General features: G+C 36.7%; 1 protein-coding gene across 9 annotated transcripts in view; it reads left to right on the top strand.

Annotated features, from left to right (window-relative positions):
- Nucleotides 1-25,294, top strand: part of LOC5577203 (rho guanine nucleotide exchange factor 11) — a 434,547-nt gene that overhangs the window by 139,179 nt on the left and 270,074 nt on the right. For 8 of the 9 annotated variants that reach the window (XM_021853821.1, XM_021853819.1, XM_021853823.1 and 5 more), the window contains 4 exons: nt 3,562-3,781; nt 3,909-4,001; nt 13,841-13,898; nt 22,847-22,980. In XM_021853821.1, coding sequence (XP_021709513.1) covers nt 3,562-3,781; nt 3,909-4,001; nt 13,841-13,898; nt 22,847-22,980 — 505 coding nt within the window. The remainder of the gene's footprint in view (nt 1-3,561; nt 3,782-3,908; nt 4,002-13,840; nt 13,899-22,846; nt 22,981-25,294) is intronic. The other variant, XM_021853825.1, reaches the window with a different exon arrangement.

Raw genomic sequence — 25,294 nt, 5'->3', positions numbered from 1 at the left:
GAGGCGCATCATCAGTGGAAGTCGGGCCTACTATGGCCTCCAGAAGAAGCTGCGGTCAAAAAAGATTCACGCCCGCACCAAATGTACCATGTACAAAACGCTCATAAGGCCGGTAGTCCTCTACGGGCATGAAACGTGGACGATGCTCGAGGAGGACTTGCAAGCACTTGGAGTCTTCGAACGTCGGGTGCTTAGGACGATCTTCGGCGGTGTGCAGGAGAACGGTGTGTGGCGGCGAAGGATGAACCACGAGCTCGCCCAACTCTACGGCGAACCCAGTATCCAGAAGGTGGCCAAAGCTGGAAGGATACGATGGGCAGGGCATGTTGCAAGAATGCCGGACAGCAACCCTGCAAAGATGGTGTTCGCTTCGGATCCGGTTGGTACAAGAAGGCGTGGAGCCCAGCGAGCTAGGTGGGCGGATCAAGTGCGTATCGATTTGGCGAGCGTGGGGCAGAACCGAGGATGGAGAGATGCGGCCACGAACCGAGTATTGTGGCGTGAAATTGTTGATTCAGTGTTATCTGTGTAGATGTTAACTAAATAAATGAATGAATGAACCCCAAAAATCTTGAAGTTTGTCACTAATATCAATATAGTTCCAAACATGTTGTGAATCAGCCATATCTTTCGGAGTACTTGAAACCTACTATAGAGTGGTCATGACAGCCAGTAGTTCTGGAAATGGTTTCGAAAGCATTACATTCAAAATTCCTAAAATTGGATACCAATATTCGTATGGTAGAGCATATGGTACAGTTCCTAATAAGCCACTTTCCCCAGGGCACCTGGAACCTACAATAGTCTGGTCAATGCATCTAAGGGTTCTAAATATTTTCCCGAAAGCATCATATTGAAGTTTGATGTCCACTTGGAAATAGTTTCGATTGATTTATACATGATTAGAAATACAAACATGGCTGATCATACTTTCTGGTCATATCTCAGAGGATTTCGAACGAATCTTAATGTGTCCAGCAGTATTCAACTTTCAATTGATTCTAGTCTCTTGGGAAAATGTTATCATCTATAGAACTTCACACCGTACAAAACTACAAGCGACAGTAAAAATGTGATTTCTACATGTTCTCGTAAAATCCGGAACATCAACGGTATCTGGTAGCAAATTACTGAAACTTGTTCAAATTTCCCATCGGATGCTTCCGGATGGATCCAATTACATAAATTTTTAAAAAAGTTATAAGCTTTTGAAATTAGACAAAATTTTGCCTATCTCAATAATTTTGCATATCCCCTGTATATTGAGAGAACATTTTCAATGCATTAATGATTCTTCTCTTTCTTATATTCATGAGTTAATAAAGGATAAGTTTTTTGCGAAAAATTGAGTATTGTTTATGCGTAAATTTTTAAACATTACGAAATGAGCAAGGAAAAAGCGATTGTTACTAAAAGTGGCCAGCAAAACAGCAGCAATGTATTTTTCGCAGCATTACATGAAAGTCTGTTTAGCGTCTTGTACTATAGTTCTGATTAGATTGGGGCGATACCAATGTATGATAGAACATATCTTAACAAGCTCCAAACATGGGAGACATTATTGCTAACGAATGTTCTGGTATTGTTTATCAAGCCTGCAAAATAAAACACCTGCTCCCAATGGTACATAAGCGAGAAAAATGAGAATCAGCGCTCTCTATTTGCGGCTCATGTTCGCTGTAGTTATTTATCGCGCTAGTTACAACTGGCGAAACATTGCCGATAATGAACCGATACTATATCATATTTTTTCTGCTTGCTTTGATAGTGCTTCGAAATCAAATGAGAGCGAATTTTGCAATGCCTGAACCCAATACATTTTTCGATATATACTTCCTACACAAATTATTTATTTTAATTTAGTGGATATATAAAATACCCACCAAAAGATTGGAACGATTTGAGTATGCACTTCAAAATTCTAGTAAATTCACACATTGGAAATTTATTCAAGCACTTTTTTCCTATGCTCATTTGTTTTACTGACAGGAAATAATAATCACTCTGTTTACGTAAACTCAGGTGCAGAATTTATGCAGAAAAGTATTGCAAATCAAATGCCATTTGAATTGATTTGAAGAAATTAAGTAACGAAGTCAGTTTCATAACGCAAGATATTATTCCATAATAATTAAAAAGAAGCATTCAAATTGAACTTATTACGCTTTTCCACGCCTCGTAATCAAGATAAAACCTAATCTAACCTGACTGAGCGAGCACGCCGCGATTCCAACACTTTATGGCTTCAATTTTCGCAACAAATCTCGTATGTCACGTCTGCCATAAACACCGTTGTCCATGGTTCGTAACCGGTCGAAGAAATTCGGACCATAATCCACCACCCTCATTAGAGGGGCCCGGCTGCCAAAACTGACCGCTAGACATCAGACACTAAGTGGACGCAAGGAGAAGTTCCATCGCAACGCAGCTTCTCTGTAAGTTGTTGCCCCATAATTTATCATCCGTTAGAGCACGATGATGGGACGAAATTAGATTCTCCGACTTGGTGATATTTCGAATACCACGACGATGGGCACTGGAGCGTTAAGCGGAAACTGTTGCTGATGATAAACTAAAGCTGTGGACCTTTGCTAGTTAGACACAGCCGGTTGGTAATATCTTTCCATCTGCAGTTGGAGAAGTTGCGTTTGCTGATGTTGTTTTTTGGTAACTGACTAACGTGTGACCACATTTTTCGCATTCCATGTCGTTGCTTCGCGCTGGCTGGCTGACTGGAATCTTAATAGCGACGGAACTACTAACGGTGTATGGATCAAATTTGTTGTCATTTGTTTTTTTTTATCAAAGAAAACCGTTATAGGGTACGTGAGACTAAAAAACTCATATGAATATGGAGGACACAACTTTTCATAATCGATTCACCTACACACCCACACAAGTTGAGCAGCAGACGCTTTTCCAGCTGGGAAGAAATGCCAAAAAAAAAATTTAGTGTTTAAGGGACACTTGTTTGAGTATAGTCGAGCACTATGAGATTCGGAGGAATATCAGAGGGATACTATCGTACACACTCCGAAAAAATCATGTGATTTTACGTCTTTTGGATGCACATAAATGGAGCGAGCCGAATGACGTGTATTTATGTCACATTTCAAATACCATAGCGTCTGATTTGGGAAATACCGATCATAGTGACATCGTTTTTGTGTCCATTAACGCGTTAAATTACATTTTTTGTTCAATACATCTTCAATGACACATTTTTGTGTCGTTTTATCATTTACATCATGTGTCATTTAGTCATACTATGAATTACGTCCACAGTAATTTCCATTATTTTTAAGAGTGTACGACCGTAAGATGGAGAATTCTATAAGCATAATAAGCAAATAAATTCACTTTCTATAATTCTGCAACTATCATTATCTGTTGAAAGCTTGTAGTTTCATTTTGCTCATTATTTCATTCAGAAAAACACATATTTTCGACATTCTGACACGTTTTTGATTGTGTGTTATTTTTTCTTCTTTCCATGTTCCACTTTTACTTTGTTTTCACTTGGCTTCTGCATGAATCGCCCTCCTGTCTGCCTGTGAGCAGGTCGCCATTGCATCATCACCACAGCCGTACCTCGTCCAACAGCAGCAGCGTCAGCAACAACAATCTGAACGGCAACTCGACGGCAGTCCACCACCATCAGCAGCGACAGCAACGACCTCAAACACTGACCCCAACTCGGGACTCGCCGAAGAACGCGCCGGTGCCAATGTTGACACTGGTGCTCACCGTTAACAAGGATGCCAACGGGTACGGGATGAAGGTACGTTCTATGCTGCATGCAACTTTTACGCGACTCGTTCGCAACTTTTACGATTTGAACTATTTTGAATGTTTTCCTGTTTGTTTTATTTTTTCTTTCTCTTTTTTCGTTTGTTAAATGTCTGAAGGTTTCCGGTGATAAGCCGGTGTTCGTGGAAAGCGTCAAACCGGGTGGCGCAGCGCAGAAGGCCGGTCTGATGGCCGACGATATGATACTGAAGGTAAGATATTACAACATTTTGCCACCAAACAACAACCACACATTATGTGAATGTAGACTAGGGTGCGGCTTCATTTTTCGAAACTTCTCAAAACCTCTTCTTCTTCTTTTTCTTTCTGTTCGGTAGCACTTTTCTTTTGTGTGCTACCTCCCAATGGACCGCCATCTTAGGACATATGTCCAACCTGATCTATTTTTATACTCCATAGAGTTTACAATTCGTTTTCTTCTTTATCGACACTGCGGTGTGTTTTGTTTTTCAGTCCGTAGACTTTACAATCGTTTGGCGTCCGTAAACTTGTTCATTTCTTTTACAGTCAGTAGACTTTATTCTGTCTCGCCACCCCTGGAGTAAGTGGAAACTGAACCCAAGACCTTCTGATCCATAGCCGAACAGCGTAGACCACTATTCTACACCCCCCTTCTCAAAACCTCAGAAACGAAATATTCGCTCTGGATTCAAATAACACGAAAAGTGAAACTTCGAAGTTTGAGCCAAAATATTAGGATTCAGAGGTGGCGCAAGCGACTTTATTCGACCGATCCAAATCATTGTTTTTTTTTATCCAGAAATGAGAAGACCCAGAAATTTTGACTTTTGATCGCTACGCGAATCTTGAAAACAGTTAGTAGCCCTTCAGGAATTCGTCTATGAATTCCACTTGGGATTCCTCCAGGGATTCTTTCAAGAAATCAGGATTGCTATAGCAGGGATGGTAGCAAGTCTCTAATCACTATTTTAATGCAAGTCTCATAAAAAAATCCGTTATTTAATGGAAAGTTTCTTAAGTGTTTTAAATCAAAGATTTTAATTCAAAGATGTCTATGAAACTTTTCCATGATTTCTTTAAGAATTTCTTCACAGATCTCTCGAGGGAAAGCTGCATGTATGCTCCACAGTTTTTTTTTTCAGGAATACATTCAGGTACTTCTTTATAAAAAAAAATCATCTAAGCAATTTTACCAGATACTTAGATAGATTCCTGCAAGAAATCTAGGAATTTCATTCAAATATTTGTTTCAGTAATGCTTCTATCGATTTCTCCAGTTGTTACTCTGATGATCTTGGGAGAAATAGCTGGAAGTATTTCCGTCAGAATCGCTGCAAAAAATCCTAGAAGGGAAAACTGAAAGAATCTATTAAGGATTTCCAGGAGCAATATTTTAAGGAGTTACTAGAAGAATTTCTGGACGAATCTCTGAACGAAATTCGGAAGGAATCCTTAGAAGATATACATGGATAAATATTTTTAAGAATTTATTCCTCAGAAGCATTTCTGGAGGGTTTTAATAAAATTAAATGATGTAATTTTTTGATTTTTCTGGAGGAATACCTGGAGGAGCTCCTGGAGAAAATTCTAGAGGATTATAAGAGAACATTCTAAAGAAATCGCTAGATGCATTACTGGAAAAATATGCCTGCAAAAATCTCTGGCGAAATTCCCAAACCAACCTGAGGAGGTTGTTTTAGAGGAATCTTCAAAAGCATATAGGAGACATATTTGTAGGAATTCCTGAGGGAAAACCAGGAGGAATTTTTGAAGCATTGAAATCTGAAGGAACACATTGAGAATTTCTCGGATGAACATCTGAAATCATTTCTGGGTAAAATATTTGATAGATTCCCTGGTGGAGTTACTGAAGAAATCTCTAGCAGAATTCCTGGAAGTGGTGGAATCCCCGGAGGAATCTATGATGGAATTCCTGGAGGAATGTTTCGTGGAATCCGTGATGGAATTTCTGGATGAATCCCTGTTGAAATTACTGTAGAATCCCTGGTGGAATTTCTAGAGGATTCCTTTGTATAATCATGAAGGAAGCTCTGATGGAATTCCTAGTGCAGGACTAGTATTGGGTCTAGTGCTTTCAAAAGGAGACCGAAAAGATACTGAACGAAAATAGAAAGAGATCAATAAGAGACTAGTAAATACTCCTATATTAAAAGAAAATGTTTACAAAATCTTCAGCAACCCGAACCAGATCTTTTAAAGACTTTTTTGTAGATTGCTCGTGGAATTGCGCCAAGTATTACTCTATGTAATTGTATGTAATAAGTGAAGGTCCAGGATCAAATTCTAAGGTGCAATCACTCATGAACCTGCTGATAAAATACATAATAAAGTCTTTCAAGAGAAAACCAAAATTTTAGAAGGATCTTTTGAATTTTGAGTCTACCTAAAAAAATATCAAATGTATAATGGAAACATTATCGAACGAAACCCAATACCCTACAGGGATTTTATGAGAATCTCTTAAAATAAAAATAATTGTGAAAAATATATGAAAAAAAAGACGACCGGAGGAATAATTGCTGTACTTCTTTAAGATGCAAAACCCTGATTTATCTGTTGAAGAATTCATGAGCAATTCACTTGAGAAACTACTCGTGTTATCTTCGGAAGAGACTGCAAGAGTAATCCTTGGATAAAGTACTTAAAAACCTTTTCAAGAAATCTCTGGTCGAATTTTTGGGGAAGTTATGGAAATGTTGCTAACAAATTTCGTGTAATGATCCTTGGAGGAATAAATTGAGCAATTCTATGGAGGATTATCCTGGAGAATTACTGAAGCCATAAAAACTTCTCGAGGACTTATTGTACGTTATTCTTGGATAATAAATAATCAAATTCCTTCAATCCTACAGTAAAGCTTTGTGGGGTTTCAAGGGTGAAATCCTGTAGAAATATTTGGAAGACAGTAGAGATATTCCACCTTGGATTTCTCTAGGAATTCATCTAAAAATTCTTGCTAGAATTCCACCAGGGATCAATTCAAGAATATCTCTAGGAATATCTAAGATATCTGAGAATATTTTTTTATGAATATTTTCCTCCTGTGATACTGCTATGGGGTTATTCGGATTCACGTATGGCTGTAGATATTCTGTCAGAGATTGCTCCAGGAACACTTTAAGGAATTTCTTCAAGAATTCCTCCAGAAATTCGAGGATCATTCCACGATTACAGCAATCTGCCATGACTTCCAACGTTCCAACTGAACGTCAATCAAACTTAAATTAAATATGATGGTAAAAACCTAAACAGGTCGAACTACTGCAATGGGTCGATTCTTACAAAATCCTGTACATCAATTTTGATCGAAACTTGGGTAAAATTCTCGCAAAATTTTCAGCAGTATTTCTTGGAATTCTCAATATCAAATAATCATAAAATTCTAGGCAAGGTTTCCAAATAATCCTGAGTGGTTTTCTGACCAAATTATGAACATGATTCATGTACAATCTTTGACAGATATTTCACAGGTTTTAGAATGACGTTTCCGAGGATATCCTAAAAACAATTCTTACAGAAAATTGAGTTGGATTTCCGCAAGATGTCAACCAAGATTCTCAGGATAACCCTAAGCAGGATTATCAAATAATGGAGAGTGGGATTGTGATGAAATTGATGATGAAATGAGTAGGATTCTTATAAAATGCTTGACATGATTGTAATATTAGATTTAGAGAAGAATTTTAAATGATTCTTTAACTAAATTCTAACGTAATATTTAACACAACTCTTTCGCCAGATCAATAGGAAATACTGAGAGGGGTTCTTACTGAATCTTACTGAATAAATTTTGGTTTTCTTATTCTTTTTGACAAGAAAGTTGGAGATGCTCTGGCCCGCCGCGCAATATTGCTTCGGGGAATTGGCCCGCGGTTCAAAAAGATTAGGCAGGCCTGCTTTAGAGGCTCCGCTAGGAATTCCTACAAATATCCTACCTGATATTTCTTCGTGAGCTTCTTCAATGAATCCTCCCGGAATTTCTCCAGTGATTCTAACAGTAATTCCTCAATAAACTTTTCCAGTTATTCCTTCTAGTATTTCTTCATAAAATTTTCCAAAAAATCTTTCGGCAATTCTCCCAAGGGTTTCATCCAGTTATTTCTCCTTTCTGGATTCCTTCTGTAATTCCTCTTGAGATTCTTTCAAAAGTTACTTACTCCAGGGATAAATCCAGAAATTCCTCCCAAGATTCTTCGAGGGTCCAGACATTCCTCATATGATTTCTTCCAAAGATTCTTCAAGGGATTTGGTATTGCCAGAAATTGTTCTAATAATTTCCCCTGGAATTCTTCAGAATTTCCTCCCATGATTTCCACAGAAAATCCTCCGGGGATGCTTCAAAGATTTCGTCCTAGGGTTCTTGCGTCAATTCCTCAAGAGAGCTATCCAGGAGTTTATCGCAGTGTTTGTTTCTAGTTATACTAATAAAAATTGCTTCTACTTTTCAAATAGCTTTCGGAATGCCTATAGGTATTCTTTTAGAGATCGCATCAGAGATTCCTTCAGAAATTCCTCTTGAAATTGCTCTAAGCATTCTGCTACGAATCCCTCAAATACAATTCCTGGGATTCTTTCAAGAATTTTTTCGATAGATTATTATTAAAAAAAAAAAGATTATTTTAATAATTTCTGAAGAATTTCTTCGAGAATTCCTCTGGATTTTGTTTATGTTTTCATAAGAACTCGTCAATCTATATCGTCAAAGAATTTCTCCATAGATTCCTTAATGGATTTTTCAACATATGCAATACATTTTATACAGCGTTCAGACGATTTTCAAGTCCCAGAAAAATTAAACCAATTCCTCTATAAATACCACCAAAAGTTTCCCCAGAATTTCCTCTAAGGATGCTTCCGGGTATTTCTTCCTCTTTTGCAAAAATGTCTCGGGATATCTGAATAAAAGTTCAGGCATTATTTAAGTAATTTCACTTGGCAATCCCTCAATATTTTTTTTAATCATTGTAAAGATCCTAGAAGAAAATTCGAGAAATCTCTCCAGAAATGGACTCTTTGAAAAAAATTCTAAGTGAATCTATTGAATAGGTACGTGAAAATTTCTACAAAAAATTTTCGATCCTTATGTGGATTTCCCGTAAGGATTCTTCAGTCAAATATTTGATTGGGTACTGAACTTGTTAAAAACTTCGTTAGGAAAACAGTGGAAGATTTGTTCGAAAACTTCATTCAGCAATCCCTGCATTCAGCAAAACTTGAAATTCTTACACGAGAAAAACCTGAACGGAACCTTAGAGAATTCGCTGGATGTATCCCTAGAAGAAGTAATACGTGGCGGAATCCCTGGGGAAATCCATGTAGATACTAATCGAGGCCTTAAATAATATTACAGTATAATTACAAGACAAATATCTCGGAAAGATCATCAGACAATCTCTGGAAGAACTTCTGGATGAACTCCTGGAGTCTGGAGCTCATTTCACAGAATCCGATAGCAGTCATAGGTTCTTATTGTTCGATGGTTTGTGATCTTTTTGCTTATGGATAAAGAATTATGACTTTCTAAAAAACAAATTCTTTCGTTTTTTTTTTGTATTTCATTCCACACCTCTTGATTTTAACGCAGATTTTGAGTGAATTATGTTGTTAGTGTACCTTCCGAAATGTCAAATAGGAACAATCTTAGTGTTAAAAAGCAAAACCCCTGCGGATTTTTGTCGCAGCAGTTAACATCGAATGATGCTCAAAAGCGTTAAGATTGTAATTTCGACGCATATGACCTTTTTTTTGGTTTGTCTATAGCATGGTGTCTATTTGAACGTTGATGATAAATTATAAATTTTGAGATGATGGTACTCTATGATGTTTTAGAAATGACCTTCAAGTCATGAAATTTGGGCTTCTTCTTCTTTCTGGCGTTACGTCCCCACTGGGGCAGAGCCTGCTTCTCAGCTTAGTGTTCTTATGAGCACTTCCACAGTTATTAACTGAGAGCTTACTTTGCCAATGACCATTTTTGCATGTGTATATCGTGTGGCAGGTACGAAGATACTCTATACCCTGGGAAGTCGAGAAAATTTCCAACCCGAAAAGATCCTCGACCGGTGGAATTTGAACCCACGAAATTTGGGCTGTCGTACCATTAAAACGCATGAAATTATAAATGTGGCGTAAACTTGTTCCTTCTGTAATAGGTTCCAGGCCTCACGATGTCTCCAGAATGACAAGAGTTACAAAAAAAAAATCTCTATTTCTTTTCTGTTCAAAATTGGGGCTATCGATTGGCTTCAATGCATAAGGAAGCTTGAAACAATCAAATTATTTTAAGAAGCATTGGAATCGCCATACAACTCTCATAGCAGGATCGCGAGTGCGTTGAAATTGCCTTCTCCTCACGTTTTTAATCATCGTCTATAAGCACGGATTCGAATTTTACTTTACATTTTTGATATTGCAATGCTTCTTGCTTCATCAATGATATTAGTCAAAATTTTGAGAGCATTGACAATATCAAATTATCAATAAGAAATACTAAGATCAAGATTACTAAGACCAAATCAATCGTAGCAGGGTTTCTATAGGAGGAAAAACAAGTAGGGTACGTATTGAATTGAGAAATATTCTGAAGAGCACTCATCAAATAAAATTCTGCCGCTGGAATTACTTTGCGATTTACTCTATGAGCGTTGCTTTGCATTAAAATCGCCAATGACCAAAAAATGACTTATTGTGAGTCAATTTCCGTGGGTCAGTTTGAAGCAAATTAACTTGCTGCCCAGTGCATTGGAATGGAAAATAGGCAGCTATGAAAGTACCGTAAGGACGCCATTCACCGCTCATTTAACAGCATTTCGACATGCTGTCAAAAATCGGCTGTTTGATATTTTTCACAACTTTTTGCACTATACGCAAGATTCAACATTTGTTTTTGTAGGAAAAAAAAAATAGAAATGTGAAAAATGTATAATAGTACCGAATGACATTTATGCCAATGATACAGGTCTAGGGCGCCATTCATTGCTCATCTGATATATGAGGCCCTATATACAGCAATAGTTGCAATGAATTTACTTCCATTAGCTGGTTGTATTCTTTGTACTATAGTACGACAACATATTGATGCGTGGCAGCTGGGAAGCATTGTTCGATCTACCATAATAAAATCATTGTTAAACTCATGTTTATCGCCTTAAAAAGCCTAAAATTATTTTTTAGTATTTATCTATCATAAGAAATCATATGAATTTCATTCTGATACAATCCATTTTGGTATACTCATACACGCTAAACTGTTATTGCGAAAATTTGTGCAGATTTTTCGAAATAATTCAATGCGCGGTGAATGGAGCATGAGCGGTGAATGGCGTCCTTACGGTATATCTACCAAGCTGTGTTTCAACAGATACTCCAAAAGTTCCAAAAACTTCGGTTTAAAATTACGAAAAAAGTTGATGTTTTATACGCCTATGAATGATGATAGCAACTCTACTACATGCTCCATCCCGTCGATCATTACGATAAACTAAATAGTTTGGATCTTTGTTGAGTTTGGATCCTGGTTTCCAAAAAAGTTTCAGTAATAACTGCTATATGTATTTTATTAGGTGTTACAAAATAGAACTAGTTAGACTAGGTTTGATTTTAGTCAATTTTGATGTTCTACAAACTTTTCGTGAGTTTAATTAAAAAAATGATGTCAAAATAATCAAAACGTTTTGGAAAATGGAAATATTGTGCAAAGTTTATTGCGTAGATTGAAAATCACCTTTTAGTCGCTTGCGTCACATCCAAATCTTGATAGTTTCGGCTCAAACTATGTCGTTTCTCCTTTTGACTTGAATTGGATTTGAATTCAGGAGAGCATACTAACTTTTGAATTTTAGAATAATCTAAAAACAAGTCGCACCCTAATGTAGCTGCTAGTTGTCGATGTAATTTGCGTGTGGGCGTCCCTGTAGCGCGCGCCGCCGTCCATATAAAAAGCTGCTGTCAGCGAATTTCTCTTTCTGTAGGGAATGTGCGTGACGACGTGCGGTACAAAGAGCAAAGGTGTTAATGAATTTTACGGCATTCTCCGTGGTAGCTTCGGAGGAGGGAGATAGCACTGACCTGACTCAGCAGTAGCACATCAGCCATTCACCTGCTCTGGGGTTATTTGCTTTTACCGAAGTTTTGTTTTTCTAGACACACCTCAGTTCTGTTTTTATAGACGCTACAGAGGTGATTGGTTGCGTTTTAATCAAATGGGCAATTTTCACTTTTTATTGTAACAGAGAAGAAACATCTGCAGTAATCGTGTCCGTGTGCTCTATAACATAGGTTTAGGTCATATGGGCCTTTCTTAGTCGAGTGGTTACAGTCCGCGGCTACAAAGCAAAGCCATGCTGAAGGTGTCTGGGTTCGATTCCGGTCCAGGATCTTGTCGTAATGGAAATTTCCTTGACTTCCCTGGGCATACCTGTCACACGATATACGAAGAACCACTCCATATATCGACGTGAAATGTATCACTATGATTCTATATATGTAGTGCACAACCCAATACATTTTCAGCTCCATCGGTTCGCTAAAACTCGAGATTTGCTTCCACAAAGTTTTGATGATAATTGTTAGAGTGTGACAAAAGATAGGGAAAATAACACGATCTCCCGTGTCTCCTTAAGAACTGTGGAAGTGCTCATAAGAACACTAATCTGAGATGCTGGCTTTGTCCCAGTGGGGACGTCGTCTAGAGTCGATTTCGGGACCCTATAAAAGGATATCACTTCGATAATTGTAATCCATATCATGCGACACATCAATCTTCAAGTTTTTTCGGCGAGGTGTAATATGATCCATATTGAGTTATTTCTTGCAACATAGGGTCATTTACAAGTACTCCGGGATCGCCGGAGGTAGGTCACTTTTGATTCTGAGAACTGTTCGAAAAACTGTTTAAGAGATTCCTTTAGAAATTCCTACAATTTTCCTTCTGGACTTTATACACAGTAGCTAAGATATTAGAAAGATTTCCTCAGGAATCATCTCAAGAGTTGTCAAAAGAATCGACCAGTAATTTTACTAGGATGGTAAGCATTTGGGCCTTCCTTAGCCGAGTGGCTAGAGTTCGCGGCTACAAAGCAAAGCCATGCTGAAGGTGTCTGGGTTCGAATCCCGGTCGGTCCAGGATCTTTTCATAATGGAAATTTCCTTGACTTCCCTGGGCATAGAGTATCATCGTACCTGCCATACGATATACAAATGCGAAAATGGCAACTTTGGCAAAGAAAGCTCTCAGTTAATAACTGTGAAAGTGCTCAAAAGAACACTAATCTGAGTAGCAGGCTCTGTCCCAGTGGGGACGTTAATGCCAAGAAGAAGAAGATGGTAAGGATTCCCCAAGAAATTTCTTCTTCAAAGATGGACTCCAGTATATACACCCTTGATTTGCCCTAAAAAGTTTTACATTTTATTCTACGAATTGGCCCCGGTAGGCTTTCTGGGATTTCTCCAGGAAGTTTGTAGAAGATCTTACGAGGAATTTCCCTTAGCATTACATTAAAAATCCTACAGTGATTACTGGAAGATTTTCTCTAAGCAGTACTCTGTAATTTCACTAGAGATTTTTACAAGAATTTGTTGTACGAATTCTCTCTCAAATATTCTTAAGGACTTCTTAGAAAGTTTCTCAAAATGTTCAGCAATTTTAGAGGACTCCTTAAGTTAATAGTCCAGGAATCATCTCTTGAGCGATTGTGATACGCAAGTCTTATTGGTTTTGAAATATACAATTGGGATGATTTCAGGAGTTCAGGAAACTTTCGGATAAATTTTCAAAGATTTTTTAGAGGATTTATACATATAGCATATTTTTGAATACAGCTCAATAATTTTCATTATTGAATTTATTTCAAATTACTTTTAATTATTCAATTGACTATTGTTGAATAAATTATTGATGGTTATCCTATTCCAAGGGCATGCAAATATTTTTCCTTACACTTATTACATTCTGCTTAAACCTCTACCGCGCATTATACTAATCCACCTTTCTCATTTTGTTTTTCTCTCCCCCGCGTAAACAACTTGGCTGCTGCTGCACTCGCTATAGGTTAATGGAACATCTGTACGATCGTCGACGCATACGAACGTGGTGGAGTTGATCAAAGGTAAACAAATAGTCTTTTAAGTTGTAAACCCGGTGTGCGATGCAATATGCGGGGAAAAGCACGAAGCCAAATGAAAAATCTTCAAGCTCAGCTCAAGCGAGGAAATGCGTCTAGGTGTGTGTGGTGCAATAGGATGATTTGTGATGGTTTAACGTTAATTTATAGCACACGTTTTTGAGATTTAAAATTCCGTACACTGCATTCTACAAGATGTACTACATCAACGGTAGTTTGCGTGAAGAAATAATTAGTTGTTTCAAAACAACAAATGTGCATTCTACTGTTTCCGACTACTGTATTTCTGATTCTGACCGCTTGTCACATTGGTAACACTTTTCGCCACAAGGTGCACGAAAGCCTAATTTGTAGTAAGATTTTCAGATTCTATGACATCTTTGGATGATCTTAAAAGTGTTTTTAAGAAAGGTTGACTAAACTTTAAAGATTTCGGCTTTCAGTCACGATTATTTAAAATCATTGCCAACGTTTCGATTCAGTTGTAGGGATTTTTATTCAAGGCTCGATAGGAAATTGATTCCTATCGATCCCTGAAGAAGATCTTAACTACTAGATCGGAACGTTGGCAATAATTTTAAATAATTATCACTTAATTGTGACTGAAAGCCGAAATCTCCAATTACCATCATTTAACAGTTATTTTTGTGGTTATCCTTGACCACTATCTTATGATACCTTTATCAAATCACTGAAAAGGTTTTAAATAAGTATTTCTGATGGATTATATTAAAGACCCTTGGCAGATTCTTCTTAATGTGGTTAATAGATTTGTAATCTGATGTCTTGAAAACAAATATAAAGCAAATACAGCTAATACAATAAATTAAGCAAATATAGAATGACTTTTAGCAAATTCTAGGTGAATTTATTTATAGATTTTTTAGCAGATGCTTCATAATTTTTGCAGAGGTAGCTTATAACTTCTAGCCTCCCCTTATTTGTGCTAATGTATCCAGGGGTAGTAGCGACTAAGTGTTTTAAAAATAGTAGTTTTAGAATCCTTCTGCCTGGAAAAACGAGTCTAAACATTAACCAAACAGGAACTTTCAAAACAATAATTACTAATTATATATCTGTTCGTAATATTACATTTCAGAATGAATTCAACAAGTTGTTTTCAGTGAATCAAAAATTCATACAAAAGTTGTTTTTCGCAAACTCCTCAAAAAAGTCATTGCAGGAATTTAATCAGCAATTCTTCCAGCAGTTTCTATAGGATTTCCTCAAAGATATTTGTTTAGGAATTCCTTTGAAATCGTTTGTCGTTCAGTATTTCTTTGAGATTTCAATTAGAAATTTCTCTAGGATACCTTCAGAAATTACTCCAAAGATTCTTCATAACATTTCCTTGGGATTTCCTTAGGGCATTCTTTTAGGGGTATCTCCAGGGAGCTGCCAAGGAAATGAAAAACATGGAAATTTATATAAAAAAACACCGGGAGCTATTTCTAAGAGAATTCTTAAAGACATGTTTGATAAACCCTCTGTAGAAATTTCTGATGAAATCCTGCAACGATCTTTAAAAGATCTACTGGTTTGTTGCGAAAGTCTTGCTACATTTTCTGGATCAATTTCAAAGATAATTATTGGAAAAATAATATATTGAATTCCTGGATCCAGAATTTAAATATATCTCGGAGAAATAACTAATTACTGGTGTGAAATCTAAAATGAACTTTTGAAAAATCCGTAAATATTTTTCTTGAAAAATTACTCTAGAACTGCAAGAGTGAAATACTGAAAAAATACGTAGATAAATTTCTGAAAACATATTCCTAGAAGAACTGTGGATGTTTTCTTGAAAAAAATATTACCAAATTGTCTGGAATAATTCTGGAGGCATTCTGGTAGGGTTTCCTGAAAAATTCCTTAACGAATTTCTTTATATACTCTGAAAATAATCTTTCTGAATTTTTGGAAGAATTCCTATAGAAGTCTTTGGAGTAGAGAAATCGATAGAATAGTTAGTGTAAAAATCTATGGGGAAGCCCTTGGATAGTCCTTGGTGATATTTTCAGAGTAATAGTTGATGGAATTACTGGAGGTATAGAAACGTTGGTGCGCCAAGGATTTCCTGGAGCGAATTTTGGAATAATTTCTCTAAGGCAGCGTCCATTTATTACGTAATGCTAAAATTGACAATTTTCGACCCCTTCTCCTCTCCAAAACGCTTTTGAAAATTTGAAAATTTGAAAACTTCAGGAATTTTTGGAGTAATTTATGCAGGAATTACCCAATAAATTGCTCAAAAAATCCCTTATCAATTCTACAGCGCTGGTAGCAGGTCTATTTTAAGGTGAAGATGAATGGAAGCCAAAGTTCAAATTTTCAAGAGCACAGATCTGGAGAACCAAACATCCGATTGAGCTGAATGCCTAATCGATTGGTCACCACCAGCTAGTTTTCAGCTTAAATGGATGTTTGGTTCTCCAGATCCGTGCTCTTGAAAATTTGAACTTTGGCTTCGATTAATCTTCACCTTAAGAGACTTGGTTTCTATTTTAAAGCAAGTTTCTAAAAATCTAAAATGTCTCTTTTTGTAATTAAAGGCCTCTGAAGTATCTTTGTAAGCAAAATGGTCTTTAAAGTAATTATTTTCTTTCTCCTTCGATTGGAAATACGTAATCAAAAATTTCCGCATGCAATTCTCTGAAAATTTTCAAAAGTGCTATTCCACGATTACCTTCAGAGATTTGACCACCGATTCCATATTCCACCGATTTTCCCAGTAGTTACTCTTTAGTAGATTTGGCTACTTTATAGTAGATCTTCCAAAGATTCATACATAAGAGTTTTTGAAGAAATTCGTTAGGTTTTTTTCCAGAAAATCCTCGTGAAACCCCTCCAGAAATTTCTCAAGGAGCTCCTATGCTTTTTTTCCTGTAATTCCTCTAGAAATTGTTCTCAGTGTACGGAATTTCCACTGATTTTTACGAAAATGAATTCCTTTCTCACAACCATTTTCAGTGAAAATCTACCTTGCAAAACTTCTCGATTTTTCAAGAGTGTTTAGACGAAGTTCTCCAGAACTTGCTTCAGGAAATTCAACGTAACTACTTTCAGTAATTTTCACAGGGATTACTCTGATAATTTTTCCAGATATAGATTTCCAGGATTTCCACCAGAGATGTTTTCATCAATTCTGCCAGTTCTTTCAAAGATTCCTAAAAGTGTTCTTCGAATAGATTTTTGTAAAGAAATTTTAAGGATTTGCTTCAACATTTGTCAAGTAGTTCCTCAAGTAAAATTTCCATGAATTCTTCTAAATTTAATTTGAGATTACACTGCAACAAATACTATAACAATTAGTTAGATCATTCCCACACAAATTTCTTCGGAGTTCAATGTTCTGAAAGAAACAGGTTATTTCAGTTATCTTAATGGTTAACCCTTAAAATGCGTGGGCGACTTTGTTGCACGTTTTTAATCATATCTTTTGACTCAATAGACCAATTCTCAAAATTTTAACAGCTTTATTCAGGGAATTAGTTGCACCACAAGTATTTGGATACCGGTGGCCAATTCGAATACATAGCCGGAAATGTAGTGTACACCTCCTATTCCAAGAGTGATTCTTGGTATAATTTCAATATCTTTCGAATGTATTTATGTCAACGTATATTAATATAGTATGTATTAAATCTAGCAATCACATGTAAGCTATTTTTAAATCACAATAAACACTTGACCATTTGAGATGTAGAAGGCTGGAACTCTCATTATGCGATTTTGGAAACCCGACCCATATCTAATTTTGTTTTCTATAGAAACCAGATTTACTCGATACAAGGTGACCGTCGGAAGCAATTATGGTCATATTGAATACTTGTGACCATTTTACGGCTTGTTTAAGAACTCTTTTTTTTGGTTTAAAAAGGTCAAATTTTACCATTAAAAAATAATCATTACCCGAAATTTAAAAAAATCACTGTTTCAGCAAATTAAAACTGTTGTAGGTCAATTTAAATCATTCTGGACATATAGATACCATTTTAGGCTTTGTTTGTTTGAATACCATTTAGCTCTGGTATTAAAATCCGTAATTAGAAAAAAAAATCGCGTTATTAAAGTTTTGGCCTCCAATATTCTTCTTCTTCTTTCTGGCGTTACGTCCCCACTGGGACAGAGCCTGCTTCTCAGCTTAGTATTCTTTATGAGCACTTCCACAGTTATTAACTGAGAGCTTACTATGCCAATGACCATTTTTGCATGCGTATATCGTGTGGCAGGTACGATGATACTTTATGCCCTGGGAAGTCGAGAAAATTTCCAACCCGAAAAGATCCTCGACCGGTGGGATTCGAACCCACGACCCTCAGCTTGGTCTTGCTGAATCTACGCGTTTACCGCTACGGCTATCTGGGCCCCTTATCTAAACATTAAAAAATGTCAAGTGATTATTGTGGTTCAATAAGTGTCCACATGCGATCGCTAGAATTGATACATACTATATTCGTATAGGATTCCATAAACACATTCGTAAAATTCCATAAATACATTCAGCGAAATTTGATCAAGAATCACTCGTGGAATAGGAGATGAACACTACATTTCCGACCGTGTATCCGGATTGGCCATTGGTATCCAAATCCTTGTGGCTGCATATGGAGGTGCAACTAATCCCTTTCACAAAACCGTTAAAATTTTGAGAATTGGTGTCAAAAGATATGAGAAAAAAAATGCAACAAAGTCGTCCACGCCTTTTAAGTTCATTAGAAATTTCTACGGAGGTTTCTACAGAGATTACCATAGGATTTGTTTTAGAAATACCTCCCGCATTTCTCAGGAACTTCTTCAATAATTTAAAAAATGTGTATCCTTGATAATTTCCTGGAAAAATGGCTGCGATGAGAACTTCCGTGGTAAATCTCTCAAAGAATTTCTGGAGATCTTTTTGAAGGAAATTTCGGAGGAATCTCTTTAGTGATTTCAGAAGGGACCAGAAATCTCAAAAACCAGAAATCTCAAAAAAATCTTGCACGACAATTTTGGAGTAAATCCTAATAAATAAATGGATGAACCTAAATTAAAAATATTCATAGAAACGCCTATCTGACACGATTTTTTGAAAATTCCTAAAAAGCTTTGCTTACTGTTAGGATTATTTTTTGTTTTCTTAGTTCCCGCTTGGTCTGTTGTTGGTCTTTTTTTCAAGAATGAGGACTCAACATTTCTTATTTTCGAGACACACAGCCCTGTTCTAGGAAGTTCTCTAGTGATTGTTCAATGGATTCTTAGAAGAATTTCTTCAGAATTTGCTCCAGGAAATCCTAGGCCAATCCAGTAATACAATAATTCTCGAAAACTTGTTCAAATAGTCTCAAGTCAAAAAAGTGAAAGAATTTACTTTATTGATCCTACGTGTGTCGCAGGCGAAATTCCACATGTTCCGCTCTTACCCAACTAGATTTTTCACTTTTAGAACGTTTAATTTCCGGATTTACAAAACGACGAAAGTAAGACTTTCAACTTTTGCAACCTAACCACTACTTTCGCTGCCCCGCTGTATAGAGAGACAAAGTGACTTAACCACGAATCAAAACAAAACACTACTTGAGACGATTTTACACTGGTAGAAAAACGTCGAAAGTAACTGTATGAAACGGCTTATCATTTTGTTATAATTATTTTTGTTGAAAATGATAGAAACTATCTAGTTTTTGAACGTGATCTGATTGTATGCAAAATTTGAGCGATGTACACGGCGAAAAAATGTTAAAAAGGTGATTCATTTTAAAACTGTTTTAGAAGACAGGTTGTGACTCTTCTCAATTAGTTTTCTCAAAACCGTATGAAAGTTACTTACGTCGATTTGAAAAAGTAATCGAGAATAGTGTTAAAAATTTACCCATTGACTATCGTTGAACTCCCTGCAGATATTTGTCTACTTGCTCTATCCACCGATGGATCATTGAAATAATGAAAACGGTCATCACTCTCTTTACCCTCAGCCCGAGACCAACTATGAATTTTTAAATGGTCACATTTCGGAGACCAAAAGATCTGGAAATAAATTTTGAGGTAAATACGGTTAGTTGGTCTCACAATCCTTGGGTGAGACATCTCCCCTGACCCTTCCCCCTTTTCTAGGTAACAGAAAAAAAGCGTGGACGCGAAGGGTCCCAAATTGGTCTTAAACAGATATATGGATATTGATATGAGCTTGTGTCTTCAGCAAAGTCATTCAGCAGGTCGAAGGCTATCTAGCGATGATAAATCTAATTGAGAATTCGTCCGCTATGTGGCGTTAGTGATAAATGGTATTCAATCATTTGTATCTCAAGATCCTCATCAGCTAGAAGGTTTGTATCTTCGGCAAAGCTGTTCAGCAGATCAAGGGCTATCTGACGGTGAAGAGCCTGATTGAGAATTTTCCCGCTTGTGAAAAATTGTGTTCGATCGTCTGTGCCTCAAGATCCTTGTCAGCTAGAAAATTAATGTCTTCGTTAAAGATATTCAGTAGATTGAGGGCCATCTATAGATGATGATAAAACTAATTGAGAAATCATCCGCTAGTTGGCGCTAGTAACATTTTTTTTTCAATTATCTGTATCGTAATATCCTTGCAAGCTAGGAGATTAGTGTTTTCGGCAAAGCTGTTCAGCAGATCGAAGGCTATCTAGCGGTGAAGAGTCTGATCGGGAGTTCATCTGCTAGGTGGCGCAATCTTCAATCTTCTCTACCTCAAGGTGTAAACATATTCAGCAGAATGAGGACAATCTGGAGGTGAAAAATATTGGCGTCAATGTATGGCCGATCAGAAATTCTTACCAATGCGTATTCAAACAATTATAAGGTGTACCATAGCCTGAAGCTGGACACCCAAAAACGCTGATAAGGTTTGGAATGGCTGTACAAAACCTGATTTGACACATGACCGTAAAAAAACATCAACAATATGCAACAGTATTGTTGCTCAAGATGCTTATCAGCTAGAAGTTTGGAGTCTTCGGCAAAGATATTCAGATGATACTGATTGGGAATTCGTCATCTAGGTGGCACTTGTAAAAATAAATTTTCAATTTTCTTTATTTCCTTAAATGGGATTATTTGGAGTTAAGGTTGTCATCAGCGCCACCTAGCGGATGAATTCTCAATTCGATTTTTATCGCCAGATAGTCCTTGATCAGCCGAATAACGTTCTAGTTTCTAGTTTCATTTGGAAGTTGAGATATCCGTTTGAGGCCAATTTTGGATCCCTCGTGTCCACGCCTTTTCCGTTACCTAGAAAAGGGGGAGATGTCAAGGGGGATGTCTCGCCCAAGGATTGTTAGATCAATTAACTGCATTTACTTTAAAATTTATTTCTAATGAATTGATCTACTGGTCTCCGAATTGTGGCCATTTAAAAATTCATTGTTCGTCCAGGGATTTTAAGAATTAATAAAGATAAAGTTTCCACACATCTTGAAAAAAAAAAGTTTGGCATGATTTCTGCTTAATTTTCTCAAACCTCACAGGGTATGTATTGCAATTTTTTTTAAAGAAATTCCCTATGAAGCACGTAAACGAATCACTAAATATACTCCTGAAGAAAACATGTGAACAATAGCTGAAGGAAACTCTGGGCAAACACCTGAATTAATGTTTAAATGAAATTCATGGAAAAAGTCATAAAAAGTACATAAAGTAATACAAGCAGTAATGTTCACAAGAAATTCATATAAAAAAAAATCTTTGGAGAAAAAATAAAATGGTTAGGCGAATTATCTGATAACTTCTTATAAAAAAAATATTTCATAATTCCTGGTTGGTTTCATCTTGTTTTCTTGGTTCCTGTTTGGTCTCTTTTTAGTCTATTTTTATCCTTGTTTGATCTCTTTTGTTTCCTCTTTCGATTTCTGTTTCGTCTCTTTTTTTCAGGCATGAGGTATTTAAAGTTTTTATTTTTAAGACATTCAGTCGCCACCAAACCTGCCTTCTTCAGGTAGTACCTTGATATCCCACTCCGACTATAGAAAAGCGGTATGAAGAACGGAAAAAAATGTGTATCCGCCCCCGTGTATGTGTAATGTATTTTATTACGCATAATAAAACGCACATTTGTGTCACTTTGGCGGTGTTGTTTTAAATTCTGCGCTGGCCATGCATGCTCTCTCTAAACGAGTGCGCGTTACGTTGGTAGGTATTTCACTGTCCCTGTGACGGCGGTGAAGAGTTTGGTTAGGTTTCACTTTCCTCTTGCATGGTTTGTTTGTTTGTTTATGTTTTGACTACTGTGCTGGTAACGAGGCGGAGGCAGAACTATGATGATTGGTATTTATTTTGACTGCAATGCTATTGCTGTCAGGGGCGGCACTGTGTATGAATTTTGTTTATTGCATTCCAATGTCATACGGGTTTCATTTATGTACACATAAGCTAGCAAACCTTGGTTTAATAAATGTGATTATTTGGAATGGGTTGTTTTTAACTCACGTTTCCCTAAATCTGGGCAAAATTTCAAACTTGATTGTTTTTTTGTAATTTCAAGTGGCTTTTGAAACTTGAAAACACGCAGATTTCCATATAAAAAAATGTTGCTATGTTAGTGTTATTGTGGTTACTAAAAATTGGGAAAAATGAAAGGAATGTTAAAAAATAATAATTAAAAAAAATAAGGTTGAAAATAAAATTTTGAACATAAGAGGGTTAATTTGACAAAACTAGATGATAGAATTCATCATCGATTAAGAGTAAGCAAAACATTGCCATGTCATGCACCATATACAAATATTGAATATAAATCAACAATCGAACGATGAAAAATCTGATTCCCATAAAACGCTTGAACTGAGTTTCGAAATCCATCGTCTTATGACTGATACATTTGACATAAGAACACATTATTATTCATCTAACAAAATCTCTTTCTCTATTTTTCCCTCCGCAACTGTCTCCACGGCACGGCTTTGGATTGGTGCACACGCTCCACGTGAACCGAACGACAGCTTCCGACATAGTTGAACTGACGGTGCAGCGAAGCCACAACAGAATGCAGCGGCCATCGCCTTCGACCACATCCATCACGCCGACGACGCCAATTGCGCCCCGGAACTCCATCACCGCCCCGGTTCCCGTTGATGTAAGTGAAATTTTTCCGGTTTTTAACCTTTGCCGTATTATTAAATAGCGATATGAAAACACCGTCACTCTGCAATACACATGTGGCACTCCGCCCATGTCTATCTGTGAGTGCCACGAGCGCACTAGTTTACAATGTCACCCACGCGAGATTTGTAGGGGAATGTGGGGCAAGAGTGACACCCATGGCATTCAATCATATACATAAAATCCCAGAGTTGTCTGTCTGTCAGTAACGCTTTGAAATGTTTCATCGAAAAGTTTCGTTGAGCACTACAACATCAATTTAAGAGCACTACAACAGTACATTTTAATATTGGAACATTACAATTGCAAATTGTGGAGTACTACAAAAGCTCTTTGGCAGAATATTCTGGAGTTTTCTGGAACTTTGTTCATTCCAATTCGTAGAATATTCTCGACCATTGTCGTCTGATTTGAAATTTGGTTGGTGATCAAAACGTCAATAAATCAACTTCAAGCAAATTGCAGTTCAGTCGAACTTAAATCGGGTGTAAGTTGAAAATTTGAAACGGTTTCTCCAGTTCCATCTCAGGTTCAAAAACGAGTTCGACATATGCAAAAGCAGGATAAACATAAATGAGATGATTGTGCGCCAAATATTCGAGTTATATTAATTTACATTGAAACCTCCAAGAGTCGATGCTCAATGACTCAATATCGACTCATGGATGCAAGTTTAATACAAAATTTTATGCTTACTATGATGATTGCTTAAATCATTCCTGTTCCATGACATGGTAGGGTGCAGAACCACTTCGGCACTTCCAAGATTCATTTTGGCATGGGGGTTTTTTCTCAGCCGAATTTTCTGAAATTTTGTAATAAGAAGCGCTTCGGTACGACACACATTGTGCCCAAATATGAGCTCTGTAGCTTTTAAAAAACCCCACTGCCGAAGTGAATTAAAAGTGCCAAGAATAGGGTCCGGCTCCCTATTTCTCTGAGTCGACAGTTTTCACAACTGTAATTTTTAAAAATGACAATGAATCATACTACACTACAGCAGCTATTGGGGAGGATATGCTAGATTTTTTGGTACGATTCTACTCTTCAATTCATAGAATCTTCTGGAACTTTTGAAATATTTCACAACACAAGAAACACTACAACAGCATATAAGGCTATAATTATTTCAGATTAGAACACTACAGCAGTATTGAGGCCACGTGCTCGATGGAGTATTGCCTGAGCATAAATTTGGGAGATTTTGAGGTATTCAGTATCATGCGATTTGCAAGATTATAGGTAGCTTTTCGCTTTAGGCTGTGAACCGTTTCACCAATTCGTTTAACTATTATTTAAAATTTGACATTTCGATAGTTATTTTCCCTCAAATGGTTAAATTGAACTTCGCGGTCAACCCATTTGAGCTTTGACAGTCGAATAGTTATTTCTGAACAAAGTTGACAGAGGATTAGTTATTCTCAAATTCTCTGGAGCGGAAAATAACTTTCGATCTGTCAAGTTTAATCATGCTTCAGAGCAGGGTTACTTTCAACCGGAGGGGAAATAACTATCGAGCTGTCAAATTTTAAATAAATGTTAAACGAATCGGTGAAACGGCTCACACCCTTAAGATATCGTTGCAACGTGGCTAGCCACGTCGGGTAAGCTAGTTTTTAGTATAAAGATCGATTTGTAACTCTGCAAAAGATGACCTTAGCAACACAAAATAATCTTTTGAAATACGTGTTTTATTTTAGTTCTTTTTTTATTATTTTTTATTGGTATCATTCCAAGCAGTACATTCATTTCTTATATGTATTTGTTCTGTGTTAGAAAACACTATCATCCTAATTTGGTAAAACTTAAGCATTTATTAACATTTTGTTAACAACATATTTGATTTCATTTGCCGTAGCAGTTCAGAATTTCTACAGGGGATTTAATTTCACCTGATTATAAAAGAAAAAAAAATAACGCTTTAAACTTAACCTAACTTCTTAGATATACAACGCATTTATAGTGGCAAAAAAAGATTGCAACAATTCTTGTCTAAAATTAATAATAATTTTATTCGACACTAGTGGTCTCGGCAAACTTCTTCTTGCCATCAAGTAGGCTGTTCCCCCATACAAAATGACCCATTAGTCTTTGCCCGATTTCCCGATTATTCCGGAGACAACATTTCGCATCCCTTGCACACTTAATTGTCAAATTTGTACTCGGTAAAACAAATTAACGAACTTGGCCATCATAATTTGACTGAATTCTCGCTGAAATTTGACATTTGAACCAAATTGACAGATGTGCCGAAAATCGGTAGTTTGTACTAATTACCGAAATTCAGT

This window comes from Aedes aegypti, chromosome 3 (genome assembly GCF_002204515.2).
Source record: "Aedes aegypti strain LVP_AGWG chromosome 3, AaegL5.0 Primary Assembly, whole genome shotgun sequence".
Taxonomy (NCBI): Eukaryota; Metazoa; Arthropoda; class Insecta; order Diptera; family Culicidae; genus Aedes; species Aedes aegypti.
The sequence above is the reverse complement of the archived record's forward strand: the minus strand, read 5'-3'. Positions and strand labels throughout refer to the sequence as shown.